This window comes from Rhinolophus sinicus, chromosome 14 (genome assembly GCF_057876585.1).
Source record: "Rhinolophus sinicus isolate RSI-liver-muscle chromosome 14, RSI-T2T, whole genome shotgun sequence".
NCBI lineage: Eukaryota > Metazoa > Chordata > Mammalia > Chiroptera > Rhinolophidae > Rhinolophus > Rhinolophus sinicus.
The window spans coordinates 24,336,368-24,352,621 of NC_142514.1; the positions used below are offsets into that span (position 1 = coordinate 24,336,368).

The 16,254-nt window shown below is 37.6% G+C and overlaps 1 protein-coding gene across 7 annotated transcripts in view; it reads left to right on the forward strand.

Moving 5' to 3' along the window:
* The first annotated feature begins 3,886 nt into the window (after window positions 1–3,886).
* Window positions 3,887–16,254, forward strand: part of ZMYM4 (zinc finger MYM-type containing 4) — a 128,142-nt gene continuing 115,774 nt past the window's right edge. For 2 of the 7 annotated variants that reach the window (XM_019726487.3, XM_019726492.3), the window contains exon 1: window positions 4,122–4,305. In XM_019726487.3, the coding sequence (XP_019582046.3) occupies window positions 4,258–4,305 (48 nt within the window). In that variant the 5' untranslated portion in view covers window positions 4,122–4,257. Of the gene's footprint in view, window positions 4,306–4,393; window positions 4,482–16,254 lie in introns of those variants that run through there. The other 5 variants (XM_019726488.3, XM_074334377.2, XM_074334375.2 and 2 more) reach the window with 5 other exon arrangements.

Genomic DNA, 16,254 nt, shown 5'->3' on the forward strand with positions numbered 1-16,254 from the left:
TGACTTGGAGCTGATAGGCACTGGAGAAACACAGTGTTCCCCAATAAAAAATTAATAATTCTTAATAACAAACTGGAAAAAACATATTTTAATTTAATAGATAGAATTTCTTTAGATAATAATCTCTTTGGGAAAGAAATGCCAAGTCTTTCATATAGCTGCTCTGTACCTTTGCATGTGTCCCTAAGATGATGTGAACGTGTATAAGGAATTATGGTGTTGAGGAAGCATTAGACCTTGAATCCATTTGGTCTCCTTGTACTATTATCTTCTCTGGACACTCAGCAACCTGTTGGTCAGCAAATAATGTATCTTGTAGCCTGGCCTCTCTAAGCTTGCTAAGAGCCTGGATGCCAACCACAGCTCCTCTTGAGGTTGGCTGTTACTACTTTCTGTTCCCTACTCAGTGAGATCTACAGAGCTATTTCTCCCTGTCCTTGCCAGCCAGTTCTCTTGGCTACCTACCCTCTACCTATGTGGGAACTTCTGGATACATTCCATATCACTAAGGGCTACTCACTTGCAGAGCTCCTTCCAAAACCCTGTATCTAATTTTGTATATGGAATTTTGTGTTCTATTTCTTTGAAAACCTCCTCCCTACCCCCACTATATCAGCTTCAAGACCCATATAACTTGGATTCACCCGATTGAAGGTACTAAAAGACACTCTGAGGAGCTAAATGCAAGCCTTCTCTCTCTTCCCAACTACACTGAGCCATCACTTTTACTCATATGTGGCTGTTTGCTTGTTGGTGTGGGCATAGTCCGCAAGTCGTCTCTACTTGGCATTCCAAACAGAAGCAAAGCAAGAATGCTTTCTATTTTGAAGAGCTGGAGTGGGAAGATAGGGGCACATGTCTCAAAATTGATGCCTCTCTAAGCCCTCTCTTCCTTCTTCTTCCCTCTACCCTTTAATTAAGAGTCAGACTTTTAATTTCCTATGTCACAGCTTCATGGCTTAGCTGTACTAGATGGAAGCGGCATCTCCTCTGGAGTATGAGAGAAGTCTATGACACACTTATTATGTACTGAACTTCATACGTTAAATGGAATTAAGGAAATTTAGCAAGTTCTTTTTCTCTCCATGAATCCTATTCTACTCTCTCCTGATTAAGAAAGTCTCAGAGCAACACCACAGTTAAGGGTCTATAATGAAACATGATTTAAAGAAGAAAATTAAAATGAGTCAGCTTGATACTTGCAAAATATTACATCATTATATTCTACTTTTAAAGAGAAGTCAGAAATTTGGATTTGTATGTAAAGTATCCCATTTTGAATGTTGACATATAGTTCAAAAATTAAAAAATTAAAAAAAATTTATACTCTTAGAGTGCTAGGAACCAAAAGTGGTCTAAGAGACGTAGATATATTAACTAATCCTCCCAACAACCCATTTTACAGATGAGGAAACTGATGCACAGGGCAAGTAACTTGACCAATATCACATAGCTATACTTAGTGCAAACCAAATACATGTTTGTGGGACAGATTTGTCTCCAAGGCCATCAATTTGCAACCTCCAGTTTATGATATATTTGAATAAGCCAGCAAAAAATAAGAAAAAGCTTTGAATTCTGGCTTGGCTTCTCTGCTCAACCTTGGACTAGTCACTTAATTGCTATAAATTCCTCTGTAAAATTAGGATAATATAATTAACCTTGAAGTGCTCACCAAGTGTTGGTTTTCTCTTTTCTCCTTCTTCCATATGGATGGCTGTACTGAACATTCATGGTATGCTTGTATATTATCTATAATGCACAAATCCTGCCTATTGTTCAAGTCCCAGTACATTCTCAATACCTCTAGAAACAGTCTGATATAGGTAGGAGACAGCCTTTGGCTGGGGGTCAACAGGCTTGTTTCTGCCCTGGTGTTTTTACTAATCCTTTGGGTGATCTCAAGCAAGTCACATCTTTCTGGGCCTTGGTGGCTCCATCTTTAAAATGTGCAGTTGGATAAAATCTGGCTTTAAACTGTGTTCTGAAAAAATGCAACGTTTCTCTAATGGTGGGAGGAGGCATGAAAAGAAGAAAGAGGGCAAGGGGGAGGTTGGGTGAACAGGCTTATAGGTTCCCCATTTCTAATTCAAAATTAGCAACTTCATTTTAAGTCATCAGATTTTATTAGAACGGAGTAGTCCACTACCAATAAAAGAGGTGAAAACTACTATACCTTATATATAACCCCACATTCCCAGGAAGTATCTTTTCTTGGCTTCTCTTTTTATTTTCTTATTATCTTGAACATGGAACTCTGACATGTTTGTAAAATTCTGGCTGAAATATGCTTTTTTTTTCTTTCACTTTCTCTCCTGTTTCCTATCCAGAAGTGAAATGAAAGATGAACAGGCCTAAGTAAGGACCAGCATGGAAACTTCCAGCAATTTCACAGATAATTATCAGCAAAATGTGATGGATTAGGAAGTTGTTTCAAAATAGCTACCAAATGGCACACAAAAGTTGAAGTGACATACAGAAGTTTACATTTCATTATCCTGTGATTTTTAGGAGTTGCTTTTGAATTTTTTTTTCTTCTCATAGGGAATGATCTTCAGAGGCAACTTCTCTCTCTCTCTCTCTCTCTCTCTATATATATATATATATATATGCATACATATATACATATATATATATATGTTTTATTGGGGAACAGTGTGTTTCTCCAGGGCCTATCAGCTCCAAGTCATTGTCCTTCAATCTAGTTGTGGAGGGTGCAGCTCACTGGCCTATGTGGGAATTGAACCGGTAAACCTGTTGTTCAGAGCTCGCACTCTAACCAACTGAGCCACCAGGCCGTCCCTATATTTCTTACTGATGTTTCCCCTAGGCCACCACTATATTTCTTACTTATATGTTTCCCCTAAGCTATCATCATGAACCCCATTAGGGCAATTTTCTCCACCTGAGGTTGGGGGACTGGAATGAATAAAGAGGGATGAATCAAGCCCGCATTCTCTTCAGACATCCTCAGCTTCAATTTCAGGGCAAGATAGACCCAAATCTACCTCCCAGTTTTCGGCTTAGAGATTAGGGTGCTTATCCTTTAAGTCAGATTCTCAAAGCTCCTTCAGTGGAGGTGAATGAGAACAGACAATATCTGCAAATCATCACACGTCTTCAGAGAAGAATTACAATTTTCTTAAAATATCGTGGATCTTTTTTTTAATCTTCTAGGTTAAAATAAAATTCTCTTGCTTTGAAGACAGCTTGGTGAGTGAAAATCCTGGATAAATGTGACTCAAATCTTGATTCTAATTTCACACCAGGCTCTAGGTGCCTTGGGGCAAATTGCTTCCCTTGGCCGGGCTGCAGTTTTACCATTGGGAATATTGGAGTAGATGGTTCCTAAGATTCTTCTTGATTTAGATAATCTAAGTACAAATTATTATTGAGGACATTATCTCCAGTTGTTGGTTCAGTGTTCAAAATCACCAAAGGATCTGATTTTGAGGTTAGGCTACCAGAGCTGGCCCTTGATATTCTATGCCCTGTGCTTCAGATCAGGCTGTTTAAAGGCAGGAAAGCTACATCTCCTTGAGATGACTGGCTGTTCCCTCATTGGTTGGGATTCATGTCCAGAGGTCCACTGAGAACTCCAGCTCATCATCATTTTCTGTTTACAATGGTTATCTCTGCAGTTAGGTGTAAGATGGTGATCTGGACCCCTCAAAGATATTTCACCCAATTCTCCAGATAGCCCTTTCACTAATTTCTTTCATTCCTCCTTCATCACTACGTCATGGTCCCTTTAAGGAAGCGGCCATAGTTGAGTGGTGGGAGCAGCTGCTGGCAGCAAAGAGACTTGCAGGATTTGGCCTACCCTGGGCCACTTACCGCGCACGCTCAAGACCGGGGGCTTGGTGGGAAAGGAAGGAGGGGCTTAAGGTGCGCCTGCGCATCAGGGGCGCGCGCAAGGGGCTGGTTTAGTGATCCCTTTAAGAAACCGCAGGCGGAGGAATTTCTCTGAGAGAAAATAATCCTACTCACGGGGCCCCTTGGAGGCCATTAACCCCCCGAGTCCCAACCCCCCTTTCCCGGGCAGGCGCAACCGCCCACGCGTGCACCCGTGGGATCTCAAGATCTGCGACCCGGCGCGCGGCATCCGCCCCCTCCCCACTTTCAGCGCCAGGCCCGGCCGGGTCCCGGGAAGCTGCCGCGAGGCGGCCGTTCCTGCAGTGTGGGCGGGGGCCGGGGGCCCGAGAGGTTCCGCCGCCACCGCGCCGGGAGCCGCAGCGGTTCCAAGCGGGGCCCAACATGGCGGAGAGAGAGGTGGAGTCCGGCCCCCGAAAGAGGGTAGGTGAGGTGAGGCAGAACTCGGGCGGCGGGGGGCGGGGCGGGGGCCGCGTCCTGGGCCGTGGCCGGGAATGGGCCAAGCACGAGCTCGTGGAGGGGTCGCCGAGTCCCGGTTGGGGAAAGGTTGCGGGCAGGACTGAGGCAAGCTTGGTTCTGGAGCGCGCTGGAGTGTGGTCCTTCGGCAGGTGGGACAAAGATTTGCTGCTGGTTGGGAGGGGGAGGGGCGGGGGCTGTTGTTTGCTTTTTAAAAATTTTTTAGCACTGGGGGTGCGTTACTTGGGCCAGGGGAGGGAAGGTGTCACATTCTTAAGTGCGTCTTTAGTAAATCAGAGTCTGGAAGTTTAACTGGGGTGAGGTCCAGTGGGGGTGGTGGTGGCGGGAATAAGTCGTGAAGGGGTCTCCTAAGGGATAACCAGGAGGGTTCTTCAGTAACATCATCGCGAGTTCATTTTCCTGCCTCCTTTACTCTCCACCTATAACCGTTATCTAGACCAAGGTGGAGGTGGTGTTCTTACCTGTAAAGAAGTGGGGTCGTTGGCATGTCCTGATTTAGGAGGAAGATTTTTTAGGAGAAAGATGTCATGTTCTAGTCTAGACTCTTTACCAACAATTAAGAACGTGTAAGAGTATGACAAGTTTTGTCATCACAAGGATGTACCCAACCAACCTGCAAAGGTGATGTCAGTTCTCTTTCTATAGGAGCTGTTGAGCGCCTTTTAAAGTTTGTCTTGAAACTTTTCTTGTTTAATTCTGAATGATGTTTTTCAGATGGAGAACAATACTATCGATTGAGCAGTATTTTTCAGACTTTTACTGCCCTTCCTCCCCCCCCAACCCCAAAGCATGTTAAGCAGTGAGTTTCCTATTGGGAATCTTCCTCTTGAGAATGGTCTCAAAATTATTATATTAGTGTTAAGCCAACTGTATAAAAAATTACTACTTAATCTTTATTGAGAATACCCTTTCCATTTAGCATAAAATTAGCAATCTCATAATATTACAGCTAACATTTTTAATGCTTGCTTATTATGTGCCTGGCAAATGCTTTATAGGAAGAATTTAATTTTACGTAAACTATGTAAGACCCATTTTACAGATGAGGAAATGTGGATGTAGAGGGGTTAAGTAATTAAGAGCAGATAGCTAGTTAAGAGAGATGGAGCTGGGATTTGAATCCAGGTTTGTCCCAACTACAGTGCTTGTGTTGGACATTCCATACGAGTTTCTCTAATCTATGTTTCTCTTCTTAAAAGCTTAAATTATAAATAATCAAAGAAGTGTCAAATAATATTTTTTCAAAAATTTATTAGGAAAATATTTTCAACTACACAGCAAAATTGAAAAATTTACAGGGAGCATCCACATACCCACGACCTAGGTTTACCATTAACATTTACTATTTTTGTTTTCACATATTTATCCATATAGTTACCGTTTATTCATTCATTTGGTTATCATAATGCATTTCATTGTATTTTGAGCAATTAAAATGTAATGTTGATAGCCTTAGGTTAATAAAATTTGAAGTCCTCAAGCAATAATTGGTCATACAACAAGTTAAGCTGTATGATAGTATGTTCAAATAATTCATTTAATAAAAATATTGGGTATGGAATGCACGTGTTTTGAAATTTAAAATTTTTCTTCAAGCTGTGAGTTTTAAACTGGATCCTCATTATGCTTGAATGAAGGCATATGGCATGTGGTCAACCAAGTAAAATATATAGGGTAAGTGTAATGTTCATTCAAGGAGATCTCTGAATCCAGCTGCTAATGCTGTTGTCATTCACCTTTCAAGATAGAATGTTCTGGAAAACATCTATACACTTTGGTAAATTCAACTGTATTTTAAATGTATTTTTTCTCTTCTAATACACTTAAAAGATGCATATTGGCAGCTATCTAAACTTTTAACTTTTTTAACAACATGTAATATGTAGAGTACTTGTATAGGTTTCCCTATTATTTTACTAGTTTCGTTGGGTAGAAGGTTACATTCAGTATCTTTTGGGCTTCATCATCCTTTTTTTTTTTTTTTTTTAAAGATTTTATTGGGGAAGGGGAACAGGACTTTATTGGGGAACAGTGTGTACTCTTTTTTTCCAAGTCAAGTTGTTGTCCTTTCAATCTTAGTTGTGAAGGGTGCCATTCAGCTTCAAGTTGTCCTTTCAGTCTTAGTTGTGGAGGGCGCAGCTCAGCTCCAGGTCCAGTTGCCCTTGCTAGTTGCAGGGGGCGCAGCCTGCCATCCCTTGCTGGAGTCGAACCAACTGAGCCATCTGGGAACTCAGAGGCAGCTCAGCTCTGGTGCTGTGTTCAATCTAGTTGCAGGGGGCGGAACCCACCATCCCTTGCAGGACTCGAGGAATTGAACTGGCAGCCTTGTGGTTGAGAGCCCACTGGTCCATGTGGGAATCGAACCGGCAGCCTTCTGAGTTAGGAGCATGGAGCTCTAACTGCCTGAGCCACCGGCTGGCCCCTCATAATCCTTTTTGTTTTTGACATTTGGTTAGAATATTCACTAGAGTTGTCCTAAGTGGTACATGTGGTAGTGCTTTTTTTTTGTTCTTTTGTGTGTGAGTGTGATAAATTACACATGGATTTCATATGCGTACTCCAAGCAGGTTAATGGGGACTATACAGTATCTTTTAAAGTAACTTGACTGTGTTCCTTGAGGTAGTTAAACTACGTAAAGATATTAACCTAAAGATAATAACTTTAGGTTACTTAATCCAAAATTGCATTGATGACATGATACTTATTTATGATGCTTACTGCCTTTGAGCTTTGTAATCAAACTCACAAAAACTTATTGAGCACATATGGTAGTTGATGAGCTATATGCTAGACATCGTGGTATGGCGTTTATGATCATTTAGGATAATATATTCTGGCTCTGCTAAATTGTGAACCCCTTTGGGGTAGAGCCCATTTCATTGCTTTTTGCATCTCTAACACCTACGTATAACCTCCATATAATAGGAACTCAAAAGACATTGATATTTGGTAAGAAAAGTTTACCTGTTACACTAGAGACTCTATTGCTTGGTTACCAAGTGTTGTAATTTTGGGAGCTTCTGTAAATCTTTCTGCTTACCATCCTCTATATGCCAAAGTTCTCCTGTGGATCCAGATGTAGGGATCTTCTGATTGTTCTGGTTGTATGGTTAGATAGAAGAGTGTATTTTAAGACCATTGGGTTAACAACCTTTAAGTTCTTTGTAGGCCTGCCTTTTGTCTTACTGTAATGCTTGTGAGCAATTAGAATAACAGGTATTAATTAGACAAGATTAATTTGATTGTATTCAGACCATAACTGAATGCCAGTCTCTCAGTTTATTAACTTGGGGGTGCAGAGTATGTGGGTGGGTCAGAACTATATCCATCCATCATCTCTGCTATAGAAAGTTTATATGCAGGCCAGTATTAAACACACATTCTCTCAAACTTTAAAGTCAGGATATTTTTGAGATATTCTAATTTTTTAAAGATTGTAATTTTTTTTTCTAAAATAACTTTTAAAATTCCTTAGGTAGGCTTATTGTAAGTAGTAGAATTATTTTATGCTTGGATATTATAATAAACTGTTATAAAGCATGAAATCTAACTAAATCTGGTAGCCATAGTTTTTGTGTGAAATCCCTGTATCTTTTCAAAGTTCACAGAGAAAATAATAACTTTTGTAAATGTATGTGTTATTACCTGGTCTAGTAAGTTGTATCCATTTTCATATTTAAAATTCTTTGTATATGAAATTTGTAGTATATATATGTTTGGTATGCTTAAAAGAGAGCATATTTATAAGTAGTACGCTTCCATTTTTGTAAAAACAAACTCCTTTTTTGCCTGCCCACATATGTGTCTGTACTTGTATATGTATGAACTTGGAGAAAGTTGTGGAAGATATGTGTCAGACAATTACCATTGATTACCTTCAGGGGAGGTGATGAGAAAGGAAATGGAGAATATGGGGGAAATTTTTGCAAAATGGAAAAATTCATGGTATGATAGTAAATGAAAATGTAGACTATAAAATGTTATTTGTGTTGTAAATATGTATAAATTGAACACACGTAGATAAGGAATAGAAAATAACATGAAAAAATGAAAATAGTGATTTTATTATGTGATGTGATTATGGAGTTTTGTTTCGGATTTCTGTTACTTAATATTTTATAATAAATAATTGCAAAAAAGTTGATCACTCTAAATTCCTTAATGAACTTTTTATCTTTTGTGTTTTTGTTAAATGTGTTACTTAAAAACGTGGTACATATTAAAAATATTTGCAGGTCACGTGTACACAAAGTAAATCATCTGCTTTAAGAATGCATTGGCTCTTTGTATAGAGAGCATTTGAAGAGAACATTTGAAGAGGCACAGAGATTTTTTTTCTCAAGGTCATGATATAATAGGCTAAATCAGGATCAAGTACTACTTACGAAATTTACTGTTTAATAAATAGTATGAGTTGAAATTCATTGTAATGATATATAACACAACAATTAGTATATAATTAATTATAATCTAGAATTATGTAATATATGTAATGTATTAATGTATAATGTAATTATGATATGTTACGTAATTATGTTATAGAAATATATAATAATGTATATTATGTGTAACGTGTAATGATAGTATAGGTCCGGAACTCATTATCTGAAATTTTTGGTTAAAATAAATTGAATTATATTTAAATCAAATTACTGTAAATTACTTCTCAGGAAGCATCAAGTTAACATTTTGCCTAAGAAATACATTCTTGTTTGGGATAACTTTAAAATACACCTTTACAACTTAAAGGTTTACTTTCAAGGAAATATAAACTAAATATTAGTGTATATTAAATCTGATTTTATTTATTTTAAAGGAGAAATAAGCCTTTATTTTCTTTGTTTTACAAATAAAGTTGGCTGTGCTGGTTGCTATGATTGATTTTAAAGATAAAGTTTGTGCTTCCTTTGAAAATGGACTGATCTTATTTACTTTAGAAAATACAAGTAGATAAATGTAAAATTGCAACTTATATGGATATTTAGAAGATAGTTTTGAATTCTATATCGGGGAAGTAACCACTCTTTAATGAAGACTAGCATTTCCTTTTAATATTCTATTTTACTATGAGTTAACTATATGTAATTATTTTACCAAAGGGAAGAGAAAGCAAAGCATTATAGCATAGTATTAGGTTGAATCATACAACATTGCCAATATTTGACCATTTGAACTACAAAAATGTATTTTCATATGGCTCAACCTAATCATAAAGGACCTAGGCTTTTCAAAGTCAAGTTACGGTACAATATCTGGTATTAGCAATACTGGGATAGTAACATCCCCACTTACTAGCTTATATTTAAGGAATACTTATAATGCTATTTTAATTTCATTCTTATCTTTCTGGCTTCCCAGAAGCTTGAGCTAGTTACCTTCCTGCCTTTGACCAAAGACAGTACCTGAGCAAGCCTTTTCTATCCAACATATAGACTACCCACTAATATAAGCTCTTTGAGTTCAAGGATCATGTGTGTTTATCTTTCTTTACATCTCCCAACATAGTGTCTTACACATTTAAATGTTTAGTAGATATATTTATTCACATACATAGTACACATTTATAGGCAAAAATTAAAAAAATTATTTCATAGTTCCATACCAGTATAGAATATAAAATCTAGATTGGTGTAGTGAAACTCCGTATTTCTGTTACCCAGCTTTGACAACTAAACAGTTATCAACATTTTGCCACATTCTTGTCCCATCTGACTTATTCCTTTTTTCCTTTTTCTTTCTGTTTTTTTTTGTTGAAATAATTTCAAAGAAATCTCAGGCATCGCATCATTTAATCTATAAATGTTGCTGTATGTATTTCTAACAAGTAAGAATTAAAAAAAAATACAACCCCAGTAGTATCACACCTAACAAAATTAAGAGGTTTTTTTTTTTCCGCCTTTTTTTTTTTTAAGTTTATTGTAGTGACAATTGTTAGTAACATTACATAGATTTCAGGTGTACAATTCTGTATTACATCATCTATAAATCCCATTGTGTGTTCACCACCCAGAGTCAGTTCTCCTTCCATCACCATATATTTGATCCCCCTTACCCTCATCTCCCACCCCCTACCCCCCTTAATCTAGTCTGTGTTCAGGTTTCTCTGATACTTTAAATGTCTTGTTTAAATCACTATCCAAATAAGATTTACCATTTCATTTGGTTTGTATGTCTCTTAAGTTTCTCTTTAACCATCCCTCTCCTTATCTTATACCTCCTGTGCATTTTCCTGTGCTGTTTGTTGAAAAACTAAGGTCATTTGTCCAGGAGAATTTCCCACATTCTACATTTGGCTGATTAAATCCTTGTGGTGTTTAACATGTTCAATTATCCTTCATATTTTCCACAAATTAGTCAGATATAGCGCAGTGGTTCTCAGCCTTGGTTGAAACTTTAGAATTACCTGGAGAGCTTTTTAAATATTCTGATTCTTAGGTCACATCTCAAATCAGTTAAATCAGAATTCATAGAATGGATTATGGGCAACAATAATTAAAAAGATTTCCCAAGTTTCATTCTGTAGCCAAGGTTGAGAACTTGAATTGATAGAATTGATGAGATTTAAGTTCAGTTTCTTTAGAAAGAAAAATTCATAAATAATGATTGTACATAATTTATTTCCAATCAGACAATTTTAAGAATGAAAGGGTGTGCTGTGTAATAAATACAGTGGGACAATAGCCATAAACTAGGACTATCCTGGACAAATTAGGGTATATAGTCAGCCTATCATATGATGCTGTGAATTCTTGTTGCATCATTCTTAGGAGGCACATAAATGATTCTTGTATTGTTGGTAATAATAAAATTGATCAGCTTAGGTTCTGTCAGCGGGATCCAGATGTTATAATTTCTTAACTTTTCACATGGATTTATCAACCATTGATGATTATGTCTAGATCCATTAGTTCATTAGGAGAGTGATTTTTCTATCTTCTACATTTATTCACTGACTTATTCTTCCATAAACAATTCCTTCATCAGTTGTTTACCCTGTAATAATATCATTTGTACAAGAAAAGCAGAGTAAATGCATATCCCCCCCCCCCCCCTTTGTTTACCAATTTTTAGAAGAATGAATTGATGCCTTCGCAAATCCCAGAGGTAAGGTTTGGGAGGATATCACTGTGATCTCATGGATTTTAATATAGTTGACATATTTAAGTTTATTGTCAGCATTCTGTGTGATGTTTAATTTTGTCATACTTTTGATCAATGGTTATCTCTGTAGTAGCTTTCTAAGGCTGTCATAACAAATCACCACAAACTTGGTGGCTTAAAACAACAGAAATTTATTTGCTCACAGTTCTGGAGGCTAGAATCCCAAAATCAAGGTGTGAGGGCCATGCTCTGAAGGCTCAAGGGAAGAGTCCTTTGTTTCTTCCAAACTCTGGTGGCCCCAGCTGTACCATTTTGTTCACATGGCCTTCTCTCTGTGTCTTCTATCTCTTCTAAGGACAGTCTTCATTAGATATTCAGCTCACCCTAATCCAGAGTGATCTCATCTCAAGATCTTACGTTAATTACATCTGCAAAGAAGTTTATTCCAAAATGGTCATATCCTGAGATTCTAGGTGGGCCACAGTTCAGCCTACAACAGGATCTTTAAGGTTAACACCTGAATCCTTTTTAAAAATCGTTATTTTATACTTACACAATTACCTTAAAATTTTTTTTTTATATTTCTTTTTTCTTTTTTAAGATTTTTTATTGGGGAAGGGGAACAGTGTGTACTTCCAGGACTTTTTTCCCCAAGTCAAGTTGTTGTCCTTTCAGTCTTAGTTGTGGAGGGCACAGCTCAGCTCCAGGTCCAGTTGCTGTTGTTAGTTGCAGGGGGCGCAGCCCATCATCCCTTGAGGGAGTTAAACCTGCAGCCTTGTGGTTGAGAGCCCACTGGCCCATGTGGGAATCGAACCGGCAGCCTTCGGAGTTAGGAGCATGGAGCTCTAGCCGCCTGAGCCACTGGGCCGACCCTCTTAAAATTTTTTATGTTAGAATGTAACACATACAATTTTATCGTTCTAACCATTTAAAGCATATAATTCAATGGCATTAAGTACATTAACAATGTTGTGCAAGTATCACCACTATCTATTTCACTACAAACAGAAATTCTGTGCACTTTAAGGAATAACTCCCCATTGCCCTTCCCTCCAGCCCTGGTGTGCTTTAATCTACTTTCTGCATTGATGAATTCGCCTATTCAAATATTTCATATAAGTGGAATTATATAATATTTGACCTTTGGTGTCTAGCTTATTTCACTTAGCATAATGTTTTCAAGGTTCATCCATGTCGTAGCATGTATCAAAGCTTCATTCTTTTTTTATGGCTGAATAATAGCTCAGTATACCACATTTTGTTTATTCATTCATCTGTTGATGGACATCCGGGTTGTTTCTACTTTTTGGCTGTTGTGAAGATTGCTGCTGTGAACATTGCCTACAAGTATTTGAGTCCCCTCTTGCTTCTTTTGGGTATATACCTGGAAATGGATTTGCTGGGTCATATGGGAGATCTATGTTTATTTTTTTGAGGAATCACCAAACTTTTCCACAGAGTCTGTGCCAGCTTCCACCCCACTAGCAGTGCAGGAGGGTTCTGATTTTTCTACAGCCTCACCAGCACTGTACTGTTTTTTTTCCCCCCTCTCTCTCTCTCCCCCCCTTTTCTCTCTCTCTCTTCCTCTCCCTTTTCCTTTTCCTTTCTCCTCCGCTCCACTCCGCTCCTCTCCCTCTTTTTGATAATAGCTATGCTATTGGGTGTGAAAGTGGTATCTCATTGTGGTTTTGATTTGTATTTTTTAATGACTAATGATGTTGAGTATGTTTTCTTCGTACTTATTGGCCATTTGTATATCTTCCTTGGAGAAATGTCTATTAAATCCTTTGCCCATTTTTTTAATAGGGTAGTTTGTCTTTTGTTGTGGGAATTATTTATGCTGGATAATGAACTCTTATCAGTTATGTGGTTTACAAATATTTTATCCCATTCTGTGGGTTGTCTGGTTGTCTTTTTACTCTCTTGACAGTGCCCTCTCATCCATAAGCTCTCAATTTTGATGAAGTCCAATTTATGTTTTCCTCTTACAGCTTGTGCTTTTGTTGTCATTTATTTAAGAAACTATGACCAAATCCAGGATCAGGTAGTTTTTCTCATACATTTTCTTCTAAGAGTTTTATAGTTTAGCTCTTTAATTTAGGCCTTTAATCTGTTTCAAGTTAATTTTTGTTTATGGTATAAGGTAAGTGTATACTTGTATTCTTTTGTCTGTGGATACCCAATTTTTCCAGCACCATGTGTTGAAGTCTGTTCTTTCCCCATTGAGTGATCTTGGCACCATTGTCAAAAATCCGTTGATTTTTTTTTATTAATCAGCTTCGGCTGCCATAGCAAAGTACCATAGACTGAGTGACTTAAACTACAGACATGTATTTCTCACAGTTCTGGAGGCTGCGAAGTCTAACCTCAAGGTTCTGGCAAGGTAGTTTTCATTTTGAGGCCTCTTCTCTTGGTCTATTTTCACCCCTCTTCTTGCTGTGTGCTCAGAGATTAAGCAAGCTCTCTGGTGTCTCTTTTTATGGGGTCATTAATCCCATCGTGAGGGCTCTTCCCTCATGACTTCATCTAACACTACCTCCCAAGGGCCTTATCTCCAAATATAACACTGTAGTTTTCAGCCTTCAACACTGGAATTTGGGGGACACAGATATTCAGTCCATAGCAACCATATATATAAGGGCTTATTTCTGGACTCTCAATTTTCTTACATTGGTCTACATGTCTGTCTTCTTGTGCCACTACTACACTGTTTTGATTACAGCAGCTTTGTAAGAGGTTTGAAATGGGAAAATGTGAGTCCTTCAACTTTGTTTTTCTTTTTCAAGATTGTTTTGGGCATTTAGGGTCCCTTAAAATTCCATGTGAAATTTGGATGGTTTTCCTTTTTTTTTTCCCCCGTAGTAAATGCAGTTGGGACTTTGATAGGGATTGAATTGAATTTGTAAACATCTTGGGTAGTATTGTCATCTTAACACTATGAAGTCTTCCAATCAGGGGACATGGGATGTCTCTCCATTTATTTAGGTCCATAATTTCTTTCAACAATGTTTTGTACAAGTTTCAATGTATAAGTCTTTCACCGTCTTGGTCAAATTTTTCCTAAATATTAATTAATGTAATATATCACATTAACAGAATGAAGGGAAAAAAACCACATGATCATCTCTGTTGATGTAGAAAAATATTTGAAAAAAATCCAACACCCTTTTATTATAAACTAGGAATAGAAGGGAGCTTCCTCAACGTGATAAAAGCTGCGTATGAAAAGTCATAGCTAACATCATATTTGATGGTGAAGGACTGAAAACTTTCCTTTTAGATTAGGAATAAGACAAGGATGCTGGCTTTTGGCACTGCTGTTTAATGTAAAGTTCTAGTCTGCAGTGACCAGTTAGCTCAGTTGGTTAGAGCATGGTGCTAATAACACCAGGGTTGCCGGTTCGAGCCCTGCATGGGCCACTGTGAGCTGCGTCTTCCTTAAAACATAAATAAAATAAAGTTTAATAAAGTTATAGTCAGAGCAGTTAGGCGAGATAGAAATGAAAGGCATCCAAAGTGGAAAGAAAAGTAAAACCATCTCTATTTACAGATGACATTATCACATATGTAGAAAATGCTAGCAATCCACCCGAAACAAAGTAAAAACCCAAACTTTGTGAGCGTTAATAAGAAAGTCAGCAAAATTCCGGATAAAAAAATCAACACAAAAATCAATTGTATTTCTACACACTAGCAATGAACGATCCCAAAAAGAAATCAAGAAAATGATTTCATTTACATTAACATCAAAAAGAATAAAATACTTCGGCATCTGATATATCCTGTTGACTTCACTCCAATAGTCCTGGGAAATTTCTTCAATTTTTAGCCAAAAAGAGGTACCTAGGCTGATCCTATATATTACTATCTCAGATTTGGATTTAACTCCAAGAAGCCCTAGTACCTTTCAGTGAGATATGGAAGAGACTACAGTCTGAACTCAGGGAGGTTTTTGAAGTTAGTCTTTTTGAGATGTTATCAGTTGTGTATTTCTCATTTGTTCCTCAGCTCACATCTGCCTTTTCCTCTTGTTTCACCACTGAATTTCTCTTTAGGATCACAGAAATGACCTAATAATCACCACGTCTAATGGATGCTTTTCAGAGCTTAAACATCTGACCCTATTGCCCATTTCCTCCTTGAAACTTCCCGTTACATATGTATGTGTGTGCTGTGTGTATACACACACACACACACACACACACACACACGATGGCATTCTCATGGTTCTTATCTTGAATTCCTTCTTTTAGGTCATCTTTGACTCTTTGCATGCCCAATAAGTATTGTTGCCTTGTCCTGTATTTTTCTTGAGTTATCTCTTCTACAGTAGTAATTTTAAATAACTACCCATTAAATACATTATGTGATTTCCTTTCTGCTTCTTTGCCTCTAAAACTCAAAACCTGTATATCCAAAATCATTCTTTACTTGTATTTTGCTGTCTTACAAGTATTGCTAATTCAGTAGTATGCCTAAAACGGGACTCTTTTTTTTTTAAGTGTTTATTACCCTGGCAAGTACTCATTTTCCCAAGTAGTGCCCCATTCCTTCTCTACCTGCTTTTCTTTCTGTAGTCTGTCTTTTGATGTCTTCTGGTCACCCATGTTGGAACCTCTGAGTCATCTTGCTTCTTTCCCCTTTTAATCCAGTTTTAATTTTAAATCCAGTTTTAAGTCTTGTTGAGATTACTTCAGATATAATTTTAAAAACTTTATTTCTACTGCCATCACCCTCGTTCTGATACTCATTTTGCTTGCTTTGTCTTTTTACTTCCCATGCCCTTACAACTCTTCTTTTCC